The sequence below is a fragment of the Malus domestica genome, chromosome 10 (assembly GCF_042453785.1).
Source record: "Malus domestica chromosome 10, GDT2T_hap1".
In the NCBI taxonomy this organism is placed as follows: Eukaryota; Viridiplantae; Streptophyta; class Magnoliopsida; order Rosales; family Rosaceae; genus Malus; species Malus domestica.
The window spans coordinates 4,847,097-4,874,074 of NC_091670.1; the positions used below are offsets into that span (position 1 = coordinate 4,847,097).

Sequence of the window (26,978 nt, forward strand, 5' to 3'; positions counted from 1 at the left end):
AAAATGTTATGACAACTACATTTGGTAGACCACATTGGAACCTCTCTCTAATAGATGTGGAATTTTTTGTTGTATTGGTGGTCCTTATCTTTATTAAAAGGTGTGGAATTCCGTTGTCTGGTAGTCTAATTACCTACATATGACAACTTAATTAGGAACTAACGCCAATCCATTAATCTAGGATTTGGTGGTGCTAGCAGCAACAACTATGTGGGAAAGGGATCCTCTCCAGATCCCTTCCACTTGAGCCAACTGAGCAAAAAATATGGGCCCTTGAAATTTGATCTAACGGTTAAAGTATTATAACTTTTAATGGGGGCTCCTGTTTTTAACAGTTTGATCAAATTTCAAAGACCCGAATTTCGTGCTCAGTTGGCTCAGGTGAAATGGATCCCTTTCCAACTATGTGAATGCAATTCAAGTATCATGTTCTCATTAGCCTTAATAAACAAATATCTAACGCAAAGATGCTTAGTGTGACCTGAAAACCAAATCGGTATAAAATGGGGGAACTTTATGTCTAATGAAAAGTTCACTGTGAAGGGTTTAGAGTTTAGGGAAACTGTCTGTTCAATCTTCAAAATCATAGACAGAATTAGATCTAGAGTGAAACCAATCGAAGTTAAGTTACAAGATTGTGGTGGTTGAAATCAAGTCTGAGTATTACAAAGGATACACACACAAATATTTATAGGCCTGGGAGGAACTTTCCCAGAACTTTTCTAGAATTATCAGGGGACAGAAGGCATCTTCATGTTTTGTTCATTACTTACACATGATAAGGAGGAATCTCCTCAATCAACTATACTTTACTTTAGATCAAATATATTCTAGATAAGATTCTTTGCTTTATATCACACCAAATACTATTCTACCATTGCTCATATTTGCTTGTCAAGAGTCTTATCACGGCTAACACTAACGGTAAAGAACATATGTGATAAGACCGAGTTGAGATCCTCTTCGGATCTCACTGTCTAGAGAGCCCAAGGACTAAAAAATCCAAACCATTCGAGAGAGAGAGAGAGAGATATGGGCCTTCGTTTTGTGTGAGATGAGCCGGTGGAAATGACTAATGGAGACCGCAAGATTCAACTTGAGTAGTCTAAATTTCTTGGTCCTTAAGCTCCGAACAGTGAGATCCGGAGATGATTTGAACTCATGATAACCCATTCATTCTTATTTTTTTTTTTCCTAGTAAATGACACAAAGTTTGACTCGAGTGTGAATATTCATGTCAATATTACATTGCTACATTTTGTTGATTTTGTCTAACCAAGTTGCTTCTCGACTGCTCGAACCTTGTACTCGATTGATCCTTCATTGACTAGCTTCTCAGCATCATACAGAAAATGTTTGACCAAACGGAACTTTTTCTGCAATTGATCGAATAATGCTGTTTGGTTCAGTATCGCATTAGACAGTTCACCATTAGTTCTAGTGTAAAGAGGAAGCCTTGTGCACTGGGTACGACCATTAGTTCTAGTGTCAATCAATTGACAGTTTGGTTGTCTTGTCACTTGATGGATTGACCTTAAAAGGACCATCCCTTGCAATTTGCATCCAAATTGTCTAATGCAATAGGCAACCAAACAACATCATTCAACAGATCGAAGAACAAGATCAGACCGAGAACAGTTTTAGTACAATGCTCTACACGTCAGTCAATGAACAATCGATCGAAAACAAAGTTTGATCAGTTGAGAAGATTTGCAGTGAAATAAATAGTCTTCTACAACATGAAGCAATACTCAACGATAATTATTTTTAACGATAACATATTCTGCATCATATATAACAAACATTAGTTTACACATGAACATGTTTGCTCCCATTCCGAGAGGTATTTTCTGTTTTGGAAATTTAGAAGGTACTTTTTATGAATCATAACATTAATTCCGAAATTTACAGACTGCTCAAGTGGCCTTTTCTATATGACTATATGCACTCTGCACTCTTAGAATTCCGTCTTCAAAATATGCAACACAGAAACGCGCTATACAGGTCTTGAATTGCACATCAACCTCAAATTTTACAGTGTCTCATCAGATCAAAGCTCCGTCACTTCTGCTTTCTGCCCTACAGCAAACAACAAACAAACTTCAAATCACAGTTTAAGTGTTTAATCCTCACGCTAAACATGCTTTACAAACTCCAAGTCTCTACCTTTTATTTTAGCTTGATCCCAGAGAGGTCGTAACTTTTTCGGACCTAAAACTAGATTTCAGACAACTTGTATATTTCATAAATCTACTCATTTCAAAATCTACACGAAATTTAGACTTCTCTCTGTCCCACCTACTTGCCAAATGCCAACCTGTTTCCTCCACCTCAAAATTATCTAGATTTCTTGGGTAAATCCATGGCCGGTTTATATACAAGTACGAGAAAAACAATCCTGGAATAGAAACAGAAAGAAAAAAAGCAAATCAGATTGCTTTTTTCTGTTTCATTAAGCTACCAGTGGCTGCAGTTAAGATTCTTCCAGCTAGAAGAACAAAGCTCACCAGTTCAAACGCAAAGAAAGCTTAACAATTTCTCTAATTGAGACTTGATTCTTTTGTATCCCATTAATCAGACTTTAATCCACATATTTCCAATATCATTGTCCAACTATTTTGGTCATCACCTCTCCCGCTTACAATCTTGATTATCAACCCCGAATAAACTTAACAACTATTCTCACCCCATTTTTGTCCTTGTACACTCACGCACACCAAAGTTTGTATCCTGTAGTTTCAAATTTCAACTAAAATTTTTCTCGACTGCACTTAGTCTCCATTCCAAGCAAACCAGTTAAGTACTTTATACAGCATTTGATAAATACAGCAAAACAGCTTTACTGAAATTTGGCTTACCTACTACCACTTCTTAGTAGAACAACATAGAGTGGATCTTGGGATGTCAACAGAAACAGCTGCCGGACAATATAGGTACATGTGGTAATGCTGGAAGTAGAGAGAACAAAAAGGTTAATATATCAAAATTGACCCTAATGGGCTAGCAGCAGATTCACTGTGTTATGAAAAGAGCAAACCCAGTTGATAAAAGAGAACACACTCGATACATCCTCTTATCATAAAAACTTTGTCATCCCATATTCAATTTTTGTCTTTTCTCACCATCAATCTATGTATATTATTGAATAATTACTTATGAAAACCGAAAACAAAAAGTTTATAAAAATTCAAAGTAAAAATGTTTTCTCAACTATAAATAACCATACTTTATGAATTCCCCTTCCAAAAACCACACACACACACACACACACACACACACACACACATATATATATATATATATCTGTATATATACAGATAATACGAAACAAGTAATTGTGTGTCTGTCAATGTATTGTCTATCAAAATTACAAATTTGCAAGTAGACCCTGTTTACATAGGTGTGGAACATATGGATGCTGTTATACAATTACAGAATTGACGTCTTCTCAGCGGAAAGTATATTGATGTTTAAAACCCTGAGAGTTACCTGCCAAAACTTATCAAAAAGATTATCCAAAGAGCTGCAGTAGTCCAACTTGATTCTTTGTAGACAACCCAAACCTGATTTTTATACAAAAGCAAGAAGATCTTTATTCAAAATTAAGACAAATGTGCAGAAAGATATGTTCAAAACATTTACTCAAAAGCAAGGTTCTGAAGTAAATTAAATGACGAAGGTTAAAAACCACTAGGTTCAGGAAATCACCATGTTGCTAAATTAATCACTACTTTCTACTTTTCAAGCATAGAAATGAACTTAAAAGAAGGGAAAGATAACAATCACTGAGGCAACTAGAAACCCTCAGCCACAAATCTTAGAATATTCATTAGCAATTAATTGCTGCATAACATGAATTCCTCAATAACATTTTTCTTTGAGCATATGAATGTTTCCTAACATTCTATTTTAAGACTCCAATCGTTGACAAACTTATTAAACAGAATCACACCCTGACTCGATGGTTGGCTCAAAATATAATTAATCAGCAAAAGTTCAGGAAGGAAAAAGCGACCATAGGGGAAAATTCTCTAGGGTAGATTAATGAGCCTAAAGCTATTTGAATGTTTATTCAAGATGCAGCTTAACTGGTATCAATTTCAGTTATATGCATGGCTTTAACGAGTTCTGTCAATTTATTATCGGTGTCTTTTAACTCCCCCTGCCTACTTCTCACAAGATACTGAGAGCATAAATAACTACGCATAATATAATGAGTATCTGAGACATACTGATAGAGCAACAACATTGATGTAAAAGTCAATAAGTGTTGCTGTCATCCACCTGCAAACATGTAGCAGCTAGCTTTTAATTACATGACAGCTGAAAAGATCGATCAAAATCTTCAATTAAACTGAAATAAATAAATAAAAACTTACGGAGTCAAAAGCTCTGTGCGAAAAGGAGTACCATCTGTTAAGAGAGTGTACAGAAGAGTTCCCAGCATCAAGAGACCCAAAGCAATAAAGGTAACTCTTGCAATCATAACGTGGGAGCACTTATTCTTACTTTCCGTACCATAACTACATGAAAACATTTATCAAATCAAATCAGTTTTTATTGGGATGAGGCAAGATAAAAGATGTGCATTGTACCATGCTATCGCATTTATTGCCAGTTAAATCTTTAACATTAGTACCTCCAGCCGGGAGTATCCCAGTGCACAAGGCTCCCGCTTTACGCAGGGTCTGGGAGAGGTGAATGTCGGCTAGCCTTACCCCCATTTATGGAGAGGCTACTCCCAAACCTCCAGCCGGGAGTATGATAGAGGAAAATGAGAAAAAGATGGAAAGAAAGATATGATAAGAAAAGCAGCATCTTCACCAGCATATGCATACTTTCTTAGCATAAGACGGTTGTGTGTGCATGCATGTGCATGTGTTCACAAATATTCCGATACAACTCATGTAAGATGGCCACCATTACTGATTAAGCTTAGTATGATACTATGATATAGAGCTTTATCTAACAGAAAAGAAATAGCTGCATGAGAAACCATGTTTATAAAGAAAATGGAGCAGCATATGCAGTTTCATAAAGCATAGTAAGACGTGCATCTTCGTGTATGCCCTATCCTATGACGTGTATCAACAAACCTGCACGAGTTCTAGTATATGGTCACATGCATATGAATTATGATGCACCATTATCAGATAAAGCTCAGTGATCACACAGAGCTCATAAATCAAATAAAGCCCAACAGTGAACTCCTTAGTTTAAAGTTTGTTTAAGCAAAATTCCTCTCTAAATGTTTACTTGTAAACAAATGACATCATGTATTAAGTTGACATTTACACCGTAACACAGACTCAATAGAAATCATCCAAAAATGTCACTCCTCTACATGGTCACCAGAGCACAATCTTCATTTGCAGCCAGTTGCCAATATCACAACAGCTTCTCATACCCCAATAATAGCCAACAATGCTATTTTGTCTTCCTATCTCCAATCTCCTTTTCAATAAAATTTCATGGCTGCCTCGGAAAAGGGGAAACTCTGTTTCCTCCACTGCAATTGTGCTAACCAGAAAGTCTTCTTTCTCTGCTAGAACTTCAATCCGAGTTTTTGAATATCACCCACCTTGTTACACCTCAAGCAGACAAATTCGAACCATCTCCTCTGGTAAATCAGTTTTTCTCTTACACAATAAATATTTTTCAATGCCGCAGGTATAAATTCTACAAACACTAATGGGTTGCAAGCTATAAATAATAATTTAAAAAAAAAAAACTATAATGATTCAGCAATTAAGTAATATCAGAATTCCTAAAATTAAAATTCTCTGTCATTTTCATGTAATTGATAACCACGTCATATTTGAATCTATTTCCCAGAGATTACAACTTAAGAACATTGTATTAAGAGATAAATCAAATTAGAATACATTTATTGAATCAAGAGAGAGCACAAGAAGGAAATCAGATGGGAATCAACCGATTTCCATGCACTTTGCCATCCACCGACAAGTTTCTCTATGCACGTCTCTCAGTATTATAATTTCTATACAATAATTTGATTCAACATTAGAGCACGATACACTAAGGTGAAGTTTAGTTTACCTACCTGTTTGAATGTCGCAACAGAACATAGTACATAGGATCTTGCGATTCTGCAGTCGATAGCTTCATAAATTGCAACAGAATGTAGGCACATGTAGTGATACTTGAAACAGAAACCAAAGAATAGCAACAAATTAATAACAAACTAAAGTTGATAATGAACCAGATAAATTGTGTGTAATGGAAAAATCAAACAAATATTAACACATTGAAATATTACCAAGCATGACAGGTCAAAAAAGAAAATAGAAAAGATTGCAAGCTCAAATCAAACTTTCACACTCAAATTCGAACAAGAATCATTGTCATGAAATGAAAAGAAATCAATACACAAATACAAAAAGGCAACTGATACCAGAAAAAGAAGCAAAACTACATAACGATTAAAGAAAACATAGTAGAACTTTGAACCACTGCTCTGTTACTTAGGTGTAGTAACAACTAATGCAATCACCACATCTCAAAATTCAATCATAGTGACTGATAGGATTAGGACGTGTTTCTGGGACCACTCAGATCAGGATTGAGAAACTTAACTATCTGACCCAACAGTATTGGGTTGAAATTTCAACCATACAAGACCAACTGAGAGAAGCTTATAACTGGCAAACCTAATGTGCTAGGTAATAAAAAAGTTTGTCTAACCACATTACTGAACCACCCCACACGCATGTTCAGAATATATTTAGTATAGGGTAGAAAGCAAACCTTCCAAAGCATACTAGTAGTGTAACCCATAGTGTAGCAATAATCCAGTTTGACTCCTTGTAGGAAATCCAAATCTGAAAAGAGAGACATAACTTATATAAGTCTATGTTAAACTGAGCTACGCACACAATTTTGTTTATAGCAGATTCAACTCAATGCATGATGAAATAGCAAGTCGACCGAAAGAGACCAAAAGAACCTAAACAGCCAGTAATATATATTTCGTGTCTAAATATAATCGAGGAGCCTTTAAGCACCTCAAAATGAAATAACAATACAACATCATAGAGGCCATAAACCCCGAACGATAAGGAGAAGAAACTAAAACAGTGACACTTTCCATTAAGTTTACCAGTACAAAGCATTCTGGCATATATAGAAAGATTTTATTATTTTCCATTCCTCATGGAAGAAATAAATCTAAAAGGAAATGTCAGGAAGTATACTTGGTTAACAAGCAACGTACATTCTAGACTCATTAACTCATAGAAATACCAACGATTACAAGCAGCCTTAATCTAGCAAATTTTTAGCTACCAAAGTACCCCGAGACAATCACTGCAATCGATTATGGAAACTGTACGGTTGTTCATATGCTTCTTTCTTTTCATCTTTAAAGTCAAAAGAACTATTATGATTTTATCCATTTCAAACAAAGCTATTAATGGAGGGCAAGCCTTGGCGCAACATAAAGTTGCTCCTTTTGTGACCAAAAGGTTACAGGTTTGAGTCGACGAAAAAGCCTCTTTGCAAAGCAAGGTTAAGATTGCACATGATACCGACCCCACTTTACGGGAGCCTCGTTCCTTTTAAACAATGATATTACTGATATAGCACCAACAGAAAAAAGAAGACGGAATTAACAAGAAAAATTACAAAAAAAATTACAACGATGGAACCTCAAGAATTCGATGAAAGCTTAGCAGAAAACTGTGTTTAAGTTTAAGATCATACCGCCAAAGGAACAACATTGATGTAGAAATCAATCAAGGTAGCCACCATCCACCTGAAACAGAAAAAATCCCAAAACTTTCAAAATAATTAAACAAACAAACAAACCAAAAGACTGGGAGTATGAGAGAGAGAGAGAGAGAGAGAGAGAGAGAGAGAGAGAGAGTACGGAGTAAGAAGGTCCTTGCGAAAGGGAAGGCCGTCGACGGAGAGAGTGTAAACGAGAGTGACGGTCATCGCGCAGCCCAAAGCTGCAAACAGAACTCTTAAGCCAATCACCAAAGAATTCGCCATTGCCTCCGCCTCACAGGAATTGAAGAAGAAAAGAAGGGAGTTTTGACGACCGAAATGCAAGTGTGCGTGCGGCTCTTGTGTTCTGTCGTCTGTGGCCTGTGGCCTGTGGCTGTGCTTCTGAGGTTCCACGAAGACGGGAGCGCGCGGACGCCAGAGCTCCACGTCGCTTCCGTAGTTAAATTAACTAGTGCTGTTTTAGGCTTTAGCTAATGTGTTTGACTCTCCCACAACCCCTCTAACTTAAAAGGATAATGTTACAAAAAACAAATTTTTAAATAAAATTATGTTTTACTAATAAGAAACTAGCATATAGTCACGTACAAAATATGTATTTTTATTTTTGAAAGAGAAGGAGAGAGGAAGGGAGAGATAGAGAAATTGGGAGCGGGAAATTTTTATTTTATTTTTTTATAATTAGAGATATGTTAGGATTACATGTATGTGAGGTTTTGAAAAAAAAAACAGCAAAATTTAGTTGTGTGAAATTACATTTCTACCCCATATTTCTTATTCATGTTTTGCTTTAATAAGGGTTAAATTGGTAATTTTATATGGTTTTAGTTGATAATGAGTGTTTTTTTAATTAGTAGAGATAAGCACCTTGATTAAGAATCAGTATTTACCCATGCATATAAGATTTCATGTTCAATATTAAAGATTTATAACTAATTTATTTACTGTAATTATGTTTTTGTTTGTCAAATTATTTTTTCATTTACTATTCAAAATTTGAAAAGAAATATAAATTACTTATAAGAGCTAGAGAGCATTAGGATACAGTATTGAGTGTAATATTCTTTGGGCATTTAGCTTTTGTTAGTTTCCCTCTCATCCTTTTTATACTTCATTTTGTAATACACACAATAATATTTACATGTGTGAAAAAAGAAGGTTAAGCTTCAAAAAGAGTTATTAGCTATAATAGTTTGGTTCGAATTCACCCTTAATAAGGATTAAACGTAAAATCTCTCACTTAATCATTTACAAATAGAAAATATCACTAAATCATAATACTAAATAACTCAATCTCTGTAATCATAAAGAGCAACTATACATGTATTGTGACTTCGATCTTTAAAATTTACTAGTTTTTCTGCGCGTGCCCAAGTAAATGTGAAAGGTCAATACATGTCACTCGCTTGGATTTAACGCTTGACGCCTACTTTGGAGGATGACACAGCTAAAATTACAACTTGGTTGCATGACTTAATCACGATTTAAACTTTTAATCCCACCCTAGTGTGATGGCCGCCGTCCTAAACCACTTTTGTTGTGGGACAAGGATTGTCTGCCCTTCCACTTTTGATGCCCTCCCGTGGACAAGGATTGTTTGCCCTCCCACTTCAGGTGCCCTCCCGTGCCCTTCTGTTTTGTATGGTCACGGTTAAGCCACGTCAACATTTTATATTATTTTTTTATAGAGATAATAAGACAAAATGAATAATAATATAAAATGTTGACGTGACTTAACCGTGACCACACAAACAGAATGGCATGGGAGGGGGACAAGGATTGTCTGCCCTCCTACTTCCGGTGCCCTCATGTTTGTGTGGTCACGGTTAAGCCACGCCAACATTTTATATTACTATTCATTTTTATTTTATTATCTCTATAAAAAATAATATAAAATATTGACGTGATTTAACTGTAACCACACAAAACAGGAGGGCATAGGAAAACACCGAAAGTGGAAAGGTAGACAATCCTTGTCCTTTGTTGTGTGGATAAGTGGGACCCAAAAAACACATGTCTAATCTAAACTTACTTCTTACTATAATAATGTCACCTGGCACTTGGTCTTTGTCATTGTAATAATATATGTTGCTGTCCGTCCTGCCGACTCGTACACAAATATAATTACAAAAATTAAAAACAACACAACCAACCACCGATCGAAATTGGCGCCCCTTTCTTCTCTCTCTCTCTCTCGCTCTCTCTCTCTCTTCCCATTCATTCTTTCCTTTCCTAGAAAGAGAAGAAAAAAGAGAAACAAAAGTGGAAAGAAAAATTCAAACACGCCGACCAATCAATCGCATTGGTGCGTGAAATCTGTTTACTGTCGAAATAGTTGAAATTTTCGCCTTTTGCATCAGTTTAAATTCGTCGCCATGTCATTGCGCAGACGAACCTTGCTCAAGGTCATCGTTCTCGGCGACAGCGGGTACGTTTTAGGGTTTCTGATTCTGCAGCAATTGTAGTTTATTTCTATATTTTGTGTGAATTTTAGTGATTAAATTTGTGTTTGTTCTTCTGTTAGGGTGGGCAAGACCTCGTTGATGAACCAGTATCCTTCATTCACCATCCGTGAGATTATTTTCGTTAACTTTAATTATGTTTTTCCAATTTCGGTGTTGAATTTGTGTAATTTTCGTTGTGCGATCTCAGAAATCTAAGTAATTTTGGTGAATTAAGTTTAATTAGGTTGATATTGTTTATGATCGACAAATGGGGCATTGTTATTCTAATGAGGTATCAGTTTAATTATGTATTTTTTTGGGTGTTAAGACTGTGTGGTTCTTTAACTGATGGCTTAGATATGTGCACAAGAAGTTTAGTCAGCAGTATAAAGCTACAATTGGTGCCGATTTTGTCACCAAAGAACTCCAAATCGATGACAGGCTCGTCACTTTACAAGTGGGTTTTGTGGTTCAATGGTATTTCAGTGTTCTGTTTGGTATAATTTAGGGTAATTATTGTTGGAATTGTGGGTGCTAATTTATGTGGGTTTTTCTGTTTTTTTTCGTCTGGAAGATTTGGGACACGGCCGGGCAGGAAAGATTTCAGAGTCTTGGAGTTGCATTCTACAGAGGAGCAGATTGCTGTGTTCTTGTTTATGATGTTAACGTAATGAAGTCCTTTGATACTCTAGATAATTGGCATGAGGAGTTTCTCAAGCAGGTTTGTTTCATGCCTTTCTCAATTCTTTATATATTTATCTGATAACTTTCTCTTGCCAAACTGATGTACTGTGCTGTGAGATTCTCAAGTAGGACCATTATCCATTGGAAACATATGTTGAGGATCTGAGGTGCAGTTCTTATTGTTATCTGATAGCATAGCGTGCCAATTGTGTTACAAGATTGAATTACTTATATAAATGTGTACACACACACATAGCGTTTCTCAGTCATTCTATATTCAAGCAAGGATATATGTTTGTCAAAAGGGAGCTATTATTTGAACTCCAAAAAAGTCGTATAGTACTCCTCCCATGTGAATTAACTAAAGGAGAAAAGGTCATGATAACTATTTTGGAACACTATTAATAATTCCCTTGACATAATAAAACTTGAGTAAACATTGGCAGCATTAGCACAATGGAATATAACTACCTTAGAGAAGTTATGCTAGTTCTGTATTACTTCTGTTCTTACTGCACTTTGATCAATAATGAGCTATTTGCTTTATCTTGGGTTAGCTACTTAAGTTATAACAATTTTTTTCGGAAATGGGGTTTTCTAGCCTGAAGAATGAATATGGCGGCAGGGAAGACTAGTTTAGAGCTTAAAAATACTGAATAGTAGTTGTCTAATGCGTAATTATTTTTTATTGCTTTGTTTTTTATTTAGAGTTGGCTTGATAATATCTATGTTTTCTATTGTTTTTGTCTAATGAGAGAGGTAACGAGAAAAAAGGAGGAAGAATTAAGAGTTTTTTAAGTAAAATGAATACAATTCTGATATTGGACGTTTTAGTTTTTTCTATTAACCATTCTCTCTTTGTCCCCTTATTTTCGTTGGCTTTTGAGACAAATGCAAAAGTATTTTTCTTCCCAAGTACGAAAGCAATCAATATTCCATCAATGCTCCATTTCCTGGGACCTTTATTTCGTATGCAAGAAGGGAATTCCCATGTAGGGAGTAAAGGTTGCTTATCTTACTTCCATCCATCATTTCTTGCTTCAGCTGAAAAATTGTAGAATTTGCACAGAATTCTTCCAGATGAATTACCATTTTAGCACTAATTTCCAAATGCTGTTCTGTGTGTGTTTTATGGTGTATTTGACATGAGATGACAGTTGAGCCTCGGATAGTACTAAGTTTCCATGCTATAGGCTTTTAATTTTCCATTTTGTGCTTGCTTTTCCATGGGTGGCTACATAAGGCTGCCTTTCTCTTATTTCTTTAATTCTATACATTCCTTATAACAGTTTGTTTATCCGAATTAATACGATTACCTTATTTTATGTTGTCATTGATTTAATTATAAAACATGGTGGTTTGATAAAAGTGTCTCTAAGCAGTTTTGAAAGTTGTAAATATATACCTTTCAAGCCTAAGCAGTTTGGCTTACAGTTCTGTAATTTGAATTTTGTTTTTCAGAAAATGCATATATTTTGTTTTAATGCGCATATCGTTTCCATTCTAATTGTTTCCCAGGCCGACCCTCCCGATCCCAAGACATTTCCGTTTATCTTGCTTGGTAACAAGATTGATATAGATGGGGGGAACAGTCGTGTGGTAAGGATACACATTTGTAGTGCTGTCTACAACTTGCCCATGTACATCATTCTAATTATTTTCTTTACAGGTGTCGGAGAAGAAAGCAAAGGACTGGTGTGCATCAAAGGGGAATATACCTTATTTTGAGACATCAGCAAAAGAGGATTACAACGTTGATGGTGCATTTCTTTGTATTGCGAAGACTGCTCTTGCAAATGAACATGAGCAGGACATGTAAGTTTATATGGAGGATATTGCCAAGTTCTTTTTTAGAATATATTTAAGTTCATCAGCTATTCCAGATTCAGAAGATGAGCATCGGCTCTCTTTTGGAAGCATCCGCATAGTGGATAGATGATTCTATATAGTGTATTTGATCATAGTCTTGGTTCTATAGACAAGAATTAGATAGAATGAACATGATAGTTTTCATTATGAATGTAGTTTTTAGTTCTCACTTTTATGACATGAAGGATAAAACCTAGTATATTGGTCTTCTTAGAACTTAGTTAAGATATTTTAGGAGAAGAATGGTCGCATGTGTAGATGAAGCCTGGTTTCACCAGTCACAATAGTTGTAAGTATAGATAAAGCCTGGTTTCACCAGTCACAATAGTTGTAAGTATAGATAAAGCCTGGTTTGACTGGTCGCATCAAAGGATGTGCATTTGAATGGGACTAAGTACAGCTTGAGACGAGGTAAGGGGCTCGGCAGTGTGGAAGCAGATGACTAAACTAAGTCTCATTGTCCCACATAATGGATCTTTGCTGTAAAGCAATCAAAGTATGAGCATCTGATCTTGATCTTTCCAAATTCTGTCAAAACTTCTTTGTAGAATAAGCATATGATTCTAGTGAAAATTACCTTACGATTTACCCCAATTGTATATCTACAGGGCATCAGTATCTATCTTTCTGCTATTATTGCTTTACGCTTATATGAGGTATTTTATGACCCTCCAAACCTGCCTTATTCATCATTGTTTCTCTTTTCTTTTTACTTGCAGATATTTCCAGGGCGTCCCGGAGGCTGTTACAGAGTCCGATCAGAGAGGAGGTGGCGGCTGTGCATGCTGAATTTATTCGGGCAATTCACCTCCAATGCTGGGTTGCCTAATTTTTATTATTTTGTTGTCCGATTCATAGGCATTGTTTGTACACGTTGTATACTAAGTTCTGTTGTTTAGCGATGCCCTACTTTTTCCAATTTGAGGAAAGTAGTCCCTATTTTTGTCAGAGGAACGCCAAGGAAAGCAGTCGCTATGAGTTTTGCTTTGACCTTTGGAAACGAAATCGCTGCTTGTAGTTTTGACTTGTGAGAGAATCAACTTCATGGAATTTTCGAAGTTAAAATTATGGGATAGACTTATGTGATATTGAGCTACCATGTTTGATTCTTTTTACGATTCTCTACGTTCTTGCAACACAAGTCATCATATCGGTCTGTTTTTTAACGGAACGTATGGAAATGGGTTCAGGTTAGAGAGGCGATCGTCCCTCCACCTAAAGAACAAGCGCTAGGCAACGGTAGACGGGTTTCAGGTTGGGACCAGTGCCCAGTAGACAGAGCTAATCCTTTTCCGAGGCTACGAATACACTTTTGCAGCATACCATAAAATAAGTTTGTTTTTTAAATCCTTAGAATAATGTCTCCAACCTCCATAGCCCCCAAACAGTACATGCTCTGATTATATTTGCAGAGTGAAATGACATTTCAGGAGCCTCTTTCTATACGCTCTTTGACTGCAGACACATCTCTCTCTCTCTCTCTCTCTCTCTCTCTCTCAATTCATAATGCTGCCAACAAGACCCATTATATCCCTTCCAACCTCTGTAGTCTGTGGTATATAAATTATGATAAATAGTGCGTCGCGGGAGGTGAAGAGGGAGGGGATGGAGATGGACAAGGGACGGGAGGTGAAGAGGCAGGAGATGGGGGGGGGGGGGGAAGTGTGTCGCCGGCCCGGGGGGGGGGGGGAAGGTTCTGGGTTTGTGGGTTAGGTTTTTTGTCTTCCAAATACCTTATTACCACAAAGATTTATCCAATTTGGCCTAAAATGTAAGTGGGAAACTATGGAAAATGCCCCCTTGCGTACATCCGCAAAGTTTTGCAGGGGATTACAAAGTCTAATCCCCAAGTGGTTGTCGCGGATGAGCGTCTTTTTATTTTATTTTTTGGTTGTTGTCAAAATTCATTAAATACTTCAGAGTAACTTTCAGTGATTACGAATCACCTTCTAACAAAATTTGAAAGCAACTGGAGAAACTAATGAACCTTACAAGAGAAGCATCAATGGCGCCCTTCACCAACCAAACTTTTTCAGCAAATCCCTGGTTCTCTTCCTCATTCGAGTAAAAACTATGATCACGAGAGCGATGATCCATGGAGGGAAGTTACCTCCAGTAATGTTTAATTTCTGGATCCACTGCGGAGGATCCCTCAAAACCAATGTTATCAGGATGGTCATAAAAGCCACTCCAATTAAGATTTTCGTCACCGGTTGGATCATGGAATCCTGCATTAAGAGAATTTGAACATACAAGAACTCAGTAGCAGAACTGGCACCAAAAGAATACTGGAAGTGTCACTGTTTCACTTTAATGAGAGAACAATTGTTCCTCCTTCAGTATTCATGATCAGAAGGAAATGGCAGTATGGAAACACAAATTATACAGAAGGGTAATAAAGTCAGCAGATCCTGATTCCTTACAGACTGCTCATAAAATAGACGACAAACAAGGTACGAATTGAAATCCTCGAGATGGATTTAGCGGGCAGTTATTCATGTTACAGTTAACGACACTGCTATGTTGTGGCACAGTGCTATTAGCACGGTGCCTAAACACAATCACTTTAAGGGGTGAATGCAAATTTGCTCGTCATAAAAATGGGCATAAGCATCCACCAAAACAACGATGCGAAATCCTATTTTTTAGGACTATGCGGTCCTAAAACTCGGTGTTTATCAAACAAACAATCAAAGCTCTACAAGATGAATCACGTAGGGTTCTTAGGGGCATTTGAAATCATTTACATGCTTAGACCACAAATGAAACGCCGCAGTTAAACTAATTGAAACATGAAAACCGATGGCGATGGCTCGAATTCAACCAAGTAAGTTGCTAATATCTCTTGCTCTAAATTCCAAAGCCTCTAATTGTAAGAGGAACTACTATATTGCTAACTGAGAGTGACAACTGAAAGCATATATAACTCCAAAGCCAAAAAACATTAAATGTATTTACCCTAATGTATCTCTCACACATGCAAAGTAAATTTATTTAAATACAATACAATTCAATAAAAGGTCGTATCCAGTGACAAGGCTCCCGCTTTACGTAGGGTCTGGAAGAGGTGAATGTTGGCTAGCCTTACCCCATTTATGGAGAGGCTGCTCCCAAGTCTCGAACCTCGAACCCGAGAGCTACCGCTCATGGGCGAAGGCAAGTACGACCTCTATATACAATACAATTCAATAAAATTAAAAAAAAAAAAAAATACAGTGCAATACAATTTTCTCGGCATCCAAACAGAAAATTCCTCTGGCTAATTTCATCAATTGGGTTTTGGCAATCATGTTCTAACAAGAGGAGAGTCTTAGAAAATTTTACCTTAGGCTCTCCGTCGATGTGGACCGTGGCTCCATCTCTATACGGCAGCATAGACCTGCCGTTTCTAGGGTTAAACCGGATCGGAACCCCGCGACCCGATTCGGTATTGAAAGCGTAAAGCGATTTGAATCCGTACTTGTCGAGAATGTCTCCGACCTCCAACTGGTTCTGGTCCCAACCTCCCAGACCCGACTTGAACGTGTCGATCGGGCCTTTCCCTTGTCGATACAGGCAGACTTCCACTTCTGGAACCTTCGTCCTCGCAGTTTTGGGATTCGGATTCGGGTTCGGAGAATACCCGTCGGATTTTGGACCCGTTTCCTCTATTTCCCCGGTTTTGTTGTCAGCTTTCTCGTCCATTTTTTTGGATTTTAGGTTGCAATTTTTTATATCCAAGCTCGTGTTATGTTATTTATAGATTTTGTTTTTGAGGTGCGCATAGGAGGCATCAAAGCCAAACGGGTCAACACATATACTTGCAGGAGGTTCACCTTTACGCCCTCTGTAACTCGAATGTATTCAATCGAGATTTTAAAGAATTTTTAATTTTTTAATGAATTTAAACGTATTTAATTTAGATTGTAAATAATTCTTTAAAATTCAACTGGTATTCAATTAGGATTTTAAGATTTAGAAATTCAAGTGTATTGAATTAAGATTTTAAATAAGTTTATAACATTTCACGTGTATTCAATTAAAAATTCATTTTAAAGAATTTTAAAAAAATTGAGAGAATTAAAGAGATTTCGTAGTGTATTTTACAGTTTGTAACAAAAAAATTTTAATCAAAAAACATTTTGTTACTTGCGCCTGATTTTTTATTTATTTATTTTTTTTTTTGTGGTGAATTTATTTGCATCTGGTAGGATTACAAAAAGCATATTGTTTTGTGAAAAAAGAAAAAAAAGTTCTATATTAGTGTGAATTGGGAGCCAAGATGAGTAGCTACAGTTTTGATGAAATATGAATGAGAGATTCTCTGTTGGAAGGCATTTGTTGTTAACTGTTGGACTGCTCTGAGATGTATAAAAAGTAGAATTAACAAGAGTTAATGCCTCATGAAAGATCAATTAATTCAGTTTACTTGTCACACAAGAAACTAGATATATCATTCCATGCTACAGTTCTTCCCAATGTAAATAGTGTTGAGAATAGGAATCTTGTGAGGGGTTTATCAGCTAGTAATCAGTAATCGACTTGCTTTTGAGTTTCTGCAGTATTTATTGTGTTTCTTGTGCCGAGAGAAACTAGATAATCGTGTGCATCTTAGTCTGCTTATTCTGCAATTACACTGAAAAATAATCTCTTATTCATCCAAAAGAAAATCTACCAGTATTCAATTGATCAATGATCAATAAGCCAGAAAAAAGGAGGAGAGAGTAGCTAAAGAAGATGATGGACAAGGAAAATGTAACTAGATTTTTACAATATGTTTGGTTGCATGCATATTTTTGTGTGTATACGCTCGTATGTGCGATTAAGAAAATAGCTAACTAATTAGCCAGTGCCATTCTCAGTACTGTGTCCTAATTTGCTGAAACAAAATGAGGAATCCAACCACCCTGCATTCTTTGCTCGTTCAACGTAATTTGTAAATTGTTTCTGGGCATCAGGAACATCCAAAGTCAAATCATCTAGAGACTCTGCAACTCTCCCAAACCCCTTTGCCATTTGGTTCATTGTGATGAGTCCAGAGCCAAAACATACCTCCAGCAAAGTCCAAAGTCTCTCATTCTTCTTTTCCATAATCGTCATCAGAGCTTTTTTGACAACCTCATGGTTGAAAAATGGCATGCCTAACTCCTCCATGCAGCGGCAAGCCTCTCTTACATCCCCTCCCGACTCGAACTCTTCTGGCAGCTTCCCAATCTTGTCCTTCACATCCTCAACTGCCCATCCAGGTCTGCCACCACCACCCCAACACCTTAATATCCGCTCCCCAGAAAGCCGAGCCTTTAGCAATGACTTGGCCATTTTAAGGACCTTGCTCCCAATTGACTCTTATGCCAAGCACTGACTTCCAATCTCTTCCAAGTTCTGTGGGGCTAGAACTTCGTCCACCACAGATCTAGCGAGAAACATTGCAAGATCTTCGACAACTACTGGATTATCCAGAGCTGTGTCATCTGCAGATTCTATCAACATTACAAACCCATTTACTACATCTTCAGCTGGAAAACACAAGGATGACAGTAAGACGGATGTCATTTCCTTCTCTCTGTTCTTGCGATCCATTGCTAGAGTTATCAATCTTTTAACAAAGATAGCATTCAGCTCAAGTGAACAAGTACTATTCTCAGACTCTAGACAACTGTTTACTTCTGAGATATCTCCAGATAAGAACTCTTGAATAATAGATTGAGCCTTCGTCTTGAAAACTCTAGCAACACTATCTTCTAATAATCGCTTTCTGGTTGCACAGAGAGTGATTCAAAGATGAAGCACACAACCAGCCCTCTGATGCTGCCTTGGAGATCATTGACTACAATATACCTCGTGCATTTGGTATTGGTATGTCGAGTGATAAGTCGTCAACATAGTCAATCACCCTACCGAAGCCTTTTGATACTTGACTTGAGTTTGTTAAACCTTCTTCAACAGCTTCTTTCAGCAAATCTAGTAGCTGGCCTTCAGCTTGACGCCTCTCCATTGCCATTACTAGAGCTCGTTTAACTATTTCATGGTGAAAAAAGGGAACTTTCAAATCCTTGATGCATCTGCACGCCTCTTTCTTGTCACCACTCACTACATACTCTGTCAACAAATCATTTATCTTAGCTTTGACATCCTCCAGAGTCATTTTCTTGCTACCTCCCCATCGCTGCTCAATGATTTCTGCATGGAGCGGGGCTGCTAAGTAGCCCTTTTCAGCTCTTGTCAATACTTCAATCCCTTTTGAATCTGTAGGTAAATAGTTCATTTGTTTCTTCAAGAATGCAGGAGGAAGTATGTCATCAACCACAGCTCGGGCAATGAACAGTGCAAGAACATCAACTGTATCAGGTATGTCTACAATGAAGTCATCCGCCGATTCTACAAATTTTCAGAACCCCTTGTAAACTTGTGGGGGGTCAATGTAGTCAGCATATAGTCCAAATAAAAGAACAGCAGCCATTTCTTTTTCTTTGTCATGCCTATCCATCGCCTTAGAGACAAACTTCTTTACAAAATAGTAGCTATAGGTAGGCCTATCAAGCTCTCTAAGTTCATTTGCAGTTGAGGTAATGTCATCAGTAGGAAAGTACTCCTCCACTATTATTGTAGCTTTCTTTTTGTACTCCTCAAAATCAACCCTCTCTTTTCTTGCATCGGAATTTTCACACTCCTGCAACCACGTAATTGGTAAACACGGTGAAAATAAGTCAATTAATATTGAAGATGCCAAATAAACTGATCATTTTCATATCAAGATCCAAAAAGAGTTGAATATGAAGGTGTGAGTTGTTCAGTTACTTGCCTCACTGCTATTGAAGTTTGGGTCATTCGGGTCAGCAGTGTAACTGTCATCTGTATCAATTATCCCTCCCCAGGTGCCTTTACCCCCAGAACCACCTGCATAATGATAATCTTCATAAAATTAAGAGTAAAAACCTAATTTTGAATTGTGATAATCAGATAACAATATATAGCTACGACATTGTCTAAAATGCCATTCCCTAGTACCTCATGCTAGCAATTATATAATGCAAAAGAACGCCTTCAACCTGAATCCATGAGAAAATTTCGAAAGTGTAGTTTACCCTTTTTAGGATGCCCATCAACTGCAGAATGTGAATGTCTATCATGCTTGAGTGGACTTCCTTTTCCATGTTTCCCCTGAATCTTTGGAGACTTTCGGGACTTTGAAGATTTAGGGGACTTTGGGGACCTTGGAGAAGTGGGCAATGGAGACGCAGATAATTGATCTGCACTTTCTGAAGCAGATCAGTGAAACTCCCGATGCTCCTTTGATACAAACCCATCACTGAACCATTCTACTTATCTTTTGAACTCAGGCCTTCTCACTCAATAGTTTCCAAGAGGCAACATATAATACCTCCAGTTTGTGATGAGTAAAACCGAATAAATTGCAAGCTCTCTGCTGTGATCACCAGCACCAATTCCCCAATATGTTTACTATGTAGTTAATCTATTATTTCTACGGAGAACGCCTCAATTAAGAATCAATTAGAGCCTGTTTCACAAGAAGAATAAAACAATTCCATTGTCAATAATACTACGACAATCTTTAGCAATCGCTCCGTACCTAACTAAATCGACTTCATACACAATCAAAGCTCAGGTGATAAATGAATATGTGACAGAATAATGAGAATAAGATATAGGATGAGTTCAATCACTTAGCCAAGCATTCATCAACGCAATTACACGATATTTATACAAGACGTCCCTATGATACTTGATGCACAAGAAACCTAGAAGTGCATGAAATCTATACATCTCGGAGTGCACGACATGTTTACATACAATACACAAGATTCACCATTGGGGTAAGACATGTTTACAGAATATGTTCCTAATACGCAGCAGAACACGAAAACATTACCCAGGAGGCCCTAACTTTTGTACACAATTAAATGAATTTTCCTGAGAAAATTTTACATTCAACATCACCTCACTTTCTTCCTACCAATGCCATGTTGGGAAAGAAGAAAATGCAGGTCTGCAACAACTTCAAGAAACACACAATTATTTAAATATTTGGAACTATTAACAAAAATAATCAGAAATTAAAGAGCAATCAGGCAAACACATAAAATGTATGAGCAAAAATTAAAGAATTATACCCATGATCAGAAATCGAAATCGAAATCAAAATCAAAATCAAGAGGCAGTATGCTTGTCCTTGGGGATTGATCGATGAAGTGGAAGAAGTGGGGTGGGAGCTAGGTTTGAGAGCAGACAATGTCAAGAGGCGGTTACCAAAATTGTAGGGCGTTGAAAGCCGTTGGCATTCAACGCGAAACTGGAGGAAATGTCCGTCTCATCCAACGGCTCACAGCACCTCTCCTTGCTTTCTGCCTTTTGAAACGAGAAATAAAGGAAAAGGGACCGGGAGAGCCATGGAAGGGAGAGATGGGGTCCGAATTCGACACTGCCACAATATGCCGGAATAACGGGGTGCTTCTACTTCTACATGCACCCAATATTCTTTTACTTCTTAGCCTATGAGAATGACTTATATTTCACTGATACATAATTACGGTAGTATCTTAATAAATATCCTCAATTTAATGGTTGAGTTTAGATTTTTAGGCTTGTGACCAAACAAATTGGTTTGGATTAACTTTACGTACAAATCTATTAGAAAACTTGATAATGACTTTCATATTCTTACTCAGACTCCAATCATACTTTCTGTTTTTAGTTAATTTTAACTAAAAATACTATAAAACTATTGTAGAGGCTCCCTAAAAAATTTGTACTTTAACCAACTTTGGACTTCAATAAGATATAATAAATATGAACAAATAAAAATAGAGATAATCTTTTCTTTTGATATAATTAATGCTTTCTCACTCTCTATAGACTTAGGAGCTCCTACCTATTTTGTTATTTTATTTTTATGAGCACGACGGGTCTGCCCTGGACAGATGTTAGAATCATTGTTGGATTTGCTTTAGTTTTGTCCTTAGAACTAAATTAAACATTTTTGTGACCAAATCCAATATAAGTGAGAGGTATCAAATTCGAATTTCATAAATGGCAAATTCGATATCAATTTAATAGTTCGCTTCTAGATCAAACCCATGAGATTAAAAATAGTTTGATTAAGCCATTTTCAACCTTCCGATAGTTTTTAGCTCACCTTGTAGTTTGTAGTTTTACTTCGATTTTGTTCGTGCGAAGATTTCTCTCGAGAGGGATCCTCGACTCTCCCCACAGCTCCTCAAGGATTTGGCACTTTGGATGTATAGTCGGGGTCTTGCTTGTCGATGTGCTACAAGAAGAGGACAAAGTTAGTTTTGAAAGGTGCCTTTGTGGGGCCTTAGGTATAGGCCTTGAGGCTTGCAATCAAAACAAACTAAGTGCTAGGCGTGCCACTGCTATCTCAGTATAGTAGATATAGAATAAGTGTGTTTTAGTCGATTACTTGCGCCCCAAGTTATTCGGACTTCTTGTTATCAAAAGATTGTCGTGGATGAGTTAAGTCCATGTTAAGTTCTTTTTCTTGCGTTGTGACCAAGGACTTTTAGTTCATAGTCTTGTATGTTCGTATGAAGGTAGTTCAAAGTGCTCTAAGCCATTTACTTGGTTCTTGGTTGGTTTTAACAATGATATATCCATTAAACTAACCATATCCAACTACAAATGACGTTCTCGAAGTAGGAAAACTGATGGATATAACTTGAATACATACTGGAGAACGCATTAAATAATATATCTACAAATGTAAGTACAAAAACAAGGAAGTTGAGCAAGATTTCACCTTGTCTGTCAAGGTTGAACCTCTTGCATGCACTTCTCTTTGAGTTTATAGAGGTTTGTATGCTGGAAAGGGATGGATGGTAAATAGGTTTACACGAGGGGATCGATATTACGCCACTGAGGGAGGTAGCAGAGCTTTTAAACTGGAGAAAGATAGGCTTTCTAAGGAGATCTAAACAAAGGATAGCTTGTTGCTAAAAAGATTTGAGATCTGGGCTGATTACAGCTTTTGGATGCAAATCTGGCTTGAGAGCAGAGTTTGTATATTTGTTTGTTTGATTGGTTGAATGTCTTTGTCTCTGGGGCCTCTTCTTTCTTTTATAGACCAATTAGCCCGACTGATGTGACCTTACTCTTGCCCGAAAGCATTTGGAGAGTAGTGACTCATCATATTTTTACTTGTATTGCCACTAAAAAGTGTTTTTTGGCTGATTGTGAGTTAGTCTCCATCACTTGACATTTAAATCATAGACACATGGTCTATGCATTAATGGGAAGGCACCAAATTTGTCTCTGGGCCTAGTGCTGGGCTTCGAGCAAGTCTTCTTTTAATTGGCACCCTTGGGCTTTCTCACACTTGTAGCCCAATATTCAAATATTAACCTAAACAGATTTCACTATAGTATCAGTTTTGCTTAATTTTGTCCTGCAATATATTTACTGCTACACTTATTACATTAGATATTTTTAGGTGTATTTGAAGTATAAGGTGGTATACCACGTATTACAATATAAAGATAAAAATATTGAAAAATATACCATAAAAGTATGACGTATCAACCCTATCATCCACTTAGACCAACTGCAATGGGAGATGCTAAATCCCAAATTTTAGTATTCGACAACCAAATCCTCCCCCAACCCAAACTTTTCTCGCCCGTACGCTATAATTGATAAACGACCGAATACTATCCCCGGCCTTCTCCATACCAGGCTCCATCACCACCCACCCATCTCTCTCTCTCTCTCTCTCTCTCTCTGGGAAGTAGAAACGAACCACCAAGATCAGTCGATCGACCATGTTCAGGAAGTCGCGGACGGAGACCCCATCACCAACCTACAGTCCCTGGTCGACTCCCTCAACCATAGAGTTCAGGTACTATCTCTCCCTCTCTCTCTCGCTCTCTCTTTCCATTTGTCAGTGAGAAAATGAACTTATCATTATTAGTTCCATTTCAGTAAACAAGAGTAGGAGCTGGAGGAAAGGAAAGAAGAATCAGAGAAAATTAGGAGTGACAATCTTGAGCACGGCATGATAATTTGGCTTTGACCAAATGCAAAGTTACTAAGTAGGTTGACCATTACTTTGCACAAACCTAGTGTCAAGGACGAATGTATTGATTCTGAGTGGACGTAACTTTGTTACTTTTATGTTATGGTATTTATATGAACCTTGCTGTCTAAGATAATGTAGATTGTTAGTTAATGAAGAATCGGAAATGATAGGTTTGGCCTATAAATAATAGGAACTTAGTCGTTTAAGTTTCTAGATCACCATACACGTCTGCCAACTCAATTACAAGAGTTAGTGTGTCCAGTCATTTGACATGATTAATCAAATTCGGGATGAACACAAATTGATATGGCATGACACAAACTCGGCGCTCCCAAGTAAAGTGAGGAATAGAGAGCTGGAAATTTTGAAATGAAAATCAATTGTGTGAAGAATAGTGCTAACCGAGTAACCGTGCACGAAGATGTTGATATAAGGTTCTCTGGTCGAGTGAATATCGAAAGCATTTTTCAGATTCCGTTAAGTATAAGGTGACTGATTGTTTAGTGGTAGTCCAGAGTTCAAGCCCTTCGCTGACGGATTGGGGCAGGGAGAGAGTTAGAGGGGTGTGGGGATTTTAGTGCCGTTGCAAAAGCTAATATTTTGGTTTAGAAGGTAAAGGCTTTTTAGCGAAAATGACTTTTAAGATTGGCATAACTTCACGTTTTGATCCATGACATTTCAAAATAATAGAACTGGTCTCTAAGTTTGTCCACCATCAAGTATTTTAATCATTTTGTGAAAAATCTTCGTTAAATAAGAAAAATGACAAAAGACCTTCAATTTTTTGTTAAATAATTTGGGCCCATTGTTCATTAAGTTTAGGATATTTTCATTTAGGTCCTTATTTAACAAAGATTTTTCACAAAAGAACCAAAATGATTGACGGTGCACAAACTTAGGGACCACTCCTCTCGATTTTAAATCTCATGAACCAAAGTGAAGAGTTATGTCAATCCCAATAACCATTTTGGCTAAAAAGTAGAATGTGAAAAACCAAGATAAGTAAGAAAAAAGGAATTTGGTCTCACGATTTTCAAATGGTGAATTTGTGATTAAAAAAAAAAGAACCTTGGAAAGACGGGGGCTAAAAAAATATTTGATTTGGAAGAAAAAAGGAGCAAATTTGAGGTCGGATGGAATGGAACCATCATAAATTCATTTTGTTTTCTATGGGAAAAGGGTGGTTTTGTTGCTATCTTGGACTGTGTAACTAGTTTTGTTTTGGTTGTAGATGCATATAAGGTCGTGATAGGTTTTGTATCGCTGAAACCAAATTTCTGTAATACATTTAATTGCATAACTAGTTTTTTTTGTAGTTTCCATAAAAAAAAATCTAGTTTTTTTGTATGAGCTTTTGTAACAACCCAATTTTAAAATGGCATTCAAATTACCAAAAATGCCCCTGTGTTGGGTTTGTGAACCAGCACGTTGGCTTCTTCCCTTCCGTGACACCCGATTTCCTCGTGTTCCGTCCCTTCCATATCTCAAGCTCTCTCTCTCTCTCCCTCACAATCTCTGCAAAACACCCATTGTTTATTCTCCTTTCTCCCCCCTTGACACATCCCATTTTCGAGAACACCAGGGCCGGCGTTGAGGGGGGTGCAAGTGGTGCTACCGCACAGGGTTTCCAAATCGGAAGGGCCCCGATTTTTCAATTTTGCATGCATATACATATATATAAAGTGTAGAATATTACAAACTTGAGTCTTAGTGTAAGTGGAATTATTTCTTCTTTACATCGGCCTAGGGAATGGGTTTGAAACTCATCTCCATCATTTTTTCAGTTTATATTTTTATTAAATGCATAAACTTCCACAAAATAATATAAAAATTCCACACAATAACATGAAAATTCGAAACCTGACCCTCTAAATAGTTAAGGAAAAACAATACGTCACATTTCCACTTGTTAATTTGTTAAATTTGTTTGTGCTATTATAATTTATAGAAGTTCAATTGAAAACTAAAATTATTATTTTGAAAAAAAAAAATTAAATTCTTAGTACTTTTTAAGGTCTCCAATTCACTTTCGCACAGGGCCCCTAAAATCTCAGGGCCGGTTCTGGAGAACACCCTCACAATCTCTGCAAAACACCCATTGTTTATTCTCCTTTCTCCCCCCCGTGACACATTCCATTTTCGAGAACACCCTCTTTCTCTTCTTCTTGTGCTCTCTCCCTTACCTCACTTCTCTGCAACTCTCACTTTCGAACACACACACACACACTCTCTCTCTCCCCCTCACCTCACTTCTCTGCAACTCTCACTTTCAAACACACACACACACTCTCTCTCTCTCTCTCTCTCGTTCCTATCAACTCTGCATGCATGGCATGCGCTGTGGAACAACAGCTTTCTGTTAAAGTCCCACATTGGTGGTGGGAAGAAAATCAAAAGGGTTTAAATATGTTTACCCCACTTTAACTAATACCAAGGTCTTTTGTAGTAAAATCTCACACCTGACGGATTGACAGGTGAAAAAACTGCAAATTCTGGCGTCTTCATACAAGCCTGATTAGTCTTCAGTCAGCTCTGCCTAGACCCGCCCAGACTTGCATATCTCCACCTAGTCCCGCCTAATCACATCCAACGCTTGCCTAATCTACTCTCCGATTTTGTAGCCGAGCCGATTAAGAGTTAAGCGCGGCGGTTGGCTGTCTTCCAGCGCCTAGACGCCACACTGGCCGCCGCACACATCGCCACGAGTGGTGGTTTCCGGCGAACGGAAACCCAATTTTCCAACTAACTCCAAAAATTACCAAATTTTACAAGATTGTTGAACTCCACAAAGGGAAGAACTTTTATACCTTGGCCGAAGCCTAGTTCGGCTGAGAAGTGGTTAGAAAACGCCTCGAACTGCCAGAACCCTCGGTTTGGGTAGTTGATTATTCGCCACCAAAACGCACTCCACCGCTTAATCCAAGGCTTGAGCCTTGCTCCTAGGGTTGAGAGGAGTCCTTTGGTGGTGGTCATCGAAGACAATCATTGTTGGATTCATCGGAAAAAGGACAAAGCCGCCATGACACCCGTGAGTTTTGTGGCTTCAATTTGTGAATTTGGGTTTGAAACCTAGAATTCTAACACCACAGGATGTTGGGCTTGATGAGAGCTTTCCATAGACACCAGAATCACCTCGATTGGATGTCGGACGGAGGAGTTAGAGCCGGGTCAAGGAACCAGGTCGGGTTGGGTTGTACGAATCCAAA

The 26,978-nt window shown here is 37.5% G+C and overlaps 4 protein-coding genes across 5 annotated transcripts; 1 reads left to right on the forward strand and 3 right to left on the reverse strand.

Moving 5' to 3' along the window:
• Nucleotides 1–1,761: 1,761 nt before the first annotated feature.
• LOC103400360 (uncharacterized) lies at nt 1,762–8,226 on the reverse strand. 2 transcript variants are annotated; one of them, XM_008339007.4, is made up of 9 exons: nt 7,889–8,226; nt 7,723–7,774; nt 6,769–6,842; nt 6,065–6,163; nt 4,380–4,523; nt 4,233–4,284; nt 3,490–3,563; nt 2,859–2,948; nt 1,762–2,079 (listed from the first exon to the last, which is right to left on the reverse strand). In XM_008339007.4, the coding sequence occupies exons 1-9, from the start codon at nt 8,011–8,013 to the stop codon at nt 2,046–2,048; spliced, it is 744 nt and encodes a 247-aa protein (XP_008337229.2). In that variant the 5' UTR covers nt 8,014–8,226; the 3' UTR covers nt 1,762–2,045. The 2 variants fall into 2 exon arrangements, with proteins under 2 accessions (XP_008337229.2, XP_028965205.1); XM_029109372.2 differs by having other exon boundaries at nt 1,762–2,074; nt 7,889–8,216.
• A 1,592-nt stretch (nt 8,227–9,818) lies between these two features.
• Nucleotides 9,819–13,840, forward strand: LOC103400359 (ras-related protein Rab7). Its single transcript, XM_008339006.4, has 7 exons — nt 9,819–10,174; nt 10,271–10,297; nt 10,548–10,647; nt 10,765–10,911; nt 12,393–12,473; nt 12,544–12,689; nt 13,463–13,840. The coding sequence occupies exons 1-7, from the start codon at nt 10,122–10,124 to the stop codon at nt 13,530–13,532; spliced, it is 624 nt and encodes a 207-aa protein (XP_008337228.2). The 5' UTR covers nt 9,819–10,121; the 3' UTR covers nt 13,533–13,840.
• Nucleotides 13,841–14,594: 754 nt separating this feature from the next.
• Nucleotides 14,595–16,573, reverse strand: LOC103400358 (uncharacterized). Its single transcript, XM_008339005.4, has 2 exons — nt 16,068–16,573; nt 14,595–14,971 (listed from the first exon to the last, which is right to left on the reverse strand). The coding sequence occupies exons 1-2, from the start codon at nt 16,425–16,427 to the stop codon at nt 14,759–14,761; spliced, it is 573 nt and encodes a 190-aa protein (XP_008337227.1). The 5' UTR covers nt 16,428–16,573; the 3' UTR covers nt 14,595–14,758.
• A 532-nt stretch (nt 16,574–17,105) lies between these two features.
• Nucleotides 17,106–25,339, reverse strand: LOC103400377 (MA3 DOMAIN-CONTAINING TRANSLATION REGULATORY FACTOR 2). Its single transcript, XM_017322829.3, is given in 5 exon segments — nt 17,106–18,495; nt 18,497–19,392; nt 19,525–19,619; nt 19,808–20,031; nt 25,164–25,339. Coding segments are annotated over 5 exon segments (2,322 nt in total). The 3' UTR covers nt 17,106–17,564.
• Nucleotides 25,340–26,978: the final 1,639 nt, after the last annotated feature.

What these genes read in the sequence shown, in the direction of transcription:
- LOC103400359 (XM_008339006.4), top strand. Translation starts at nt 10,122, where the DNA reads ATGTCATTGCGCAGACGAACCTTGCTCAAGGTCATCGTTCTCGGCGAC. An exon ending in AAGACCTCGTTGATGAACCA is followed by an intron (nt 10,298 to 10,547) that starts GTATCCTTCATT and finishes CTGATGGCTTAG; the next exon opens with ATATGTGCACAAGAAGTTTA. An exon ending in ATGAGGAGTTTCTCAAGCAG is followed by an intron (nt 10,912 to 12,392) that starts GTTTGTTTCATG and finishes ATTGTTTCCCAG; the next exon opens with GCCGACCCTCCCGATCCCAA.
- LOC103400360 (XM_008339007.4), bottom strand. Translation starts at nt 8,013, where the DNA reads ATGGCGAATTCTTTGGTGATTGGCTTAAGAGTTCTGTTTGCAGCTTTG. An exon ending in TCAATGTTGTTCCTTTGGCG is followed by an intron (nt 6,843 to 7,722) that starts GTATGATCTTAA and finishes CTCTCTTTTCAG; the next exon opens with ATTTGGATTTCCTACAAGGA. An exon ending in CTACTAAGAAGTGGTAGTAG is followed by an intron (nt 2,080 to 2,858) that starts GTAAGCCAAATT and finishes TGTTTGCTGTAG; the next exon opens with GGCAGAAAGCAGAAGTGACG.
- LOC103400358 (XM_008339005.4), bottom strand. Translation starts at nt 16,427, where the DNA reads ATGGACGAGAAAGCTGACAACAAAACCGGGGAAATAGAGGAAACGGGT. An exon ending in ACATCGACGGAGAGCCTAAG is followed by an intron (nt 14,972 to 16,067) that starts GTAAAATTTTCT and finishes CTCTTAATGCAG; the next exon opens with GATTCCATGATCCAACCGGT.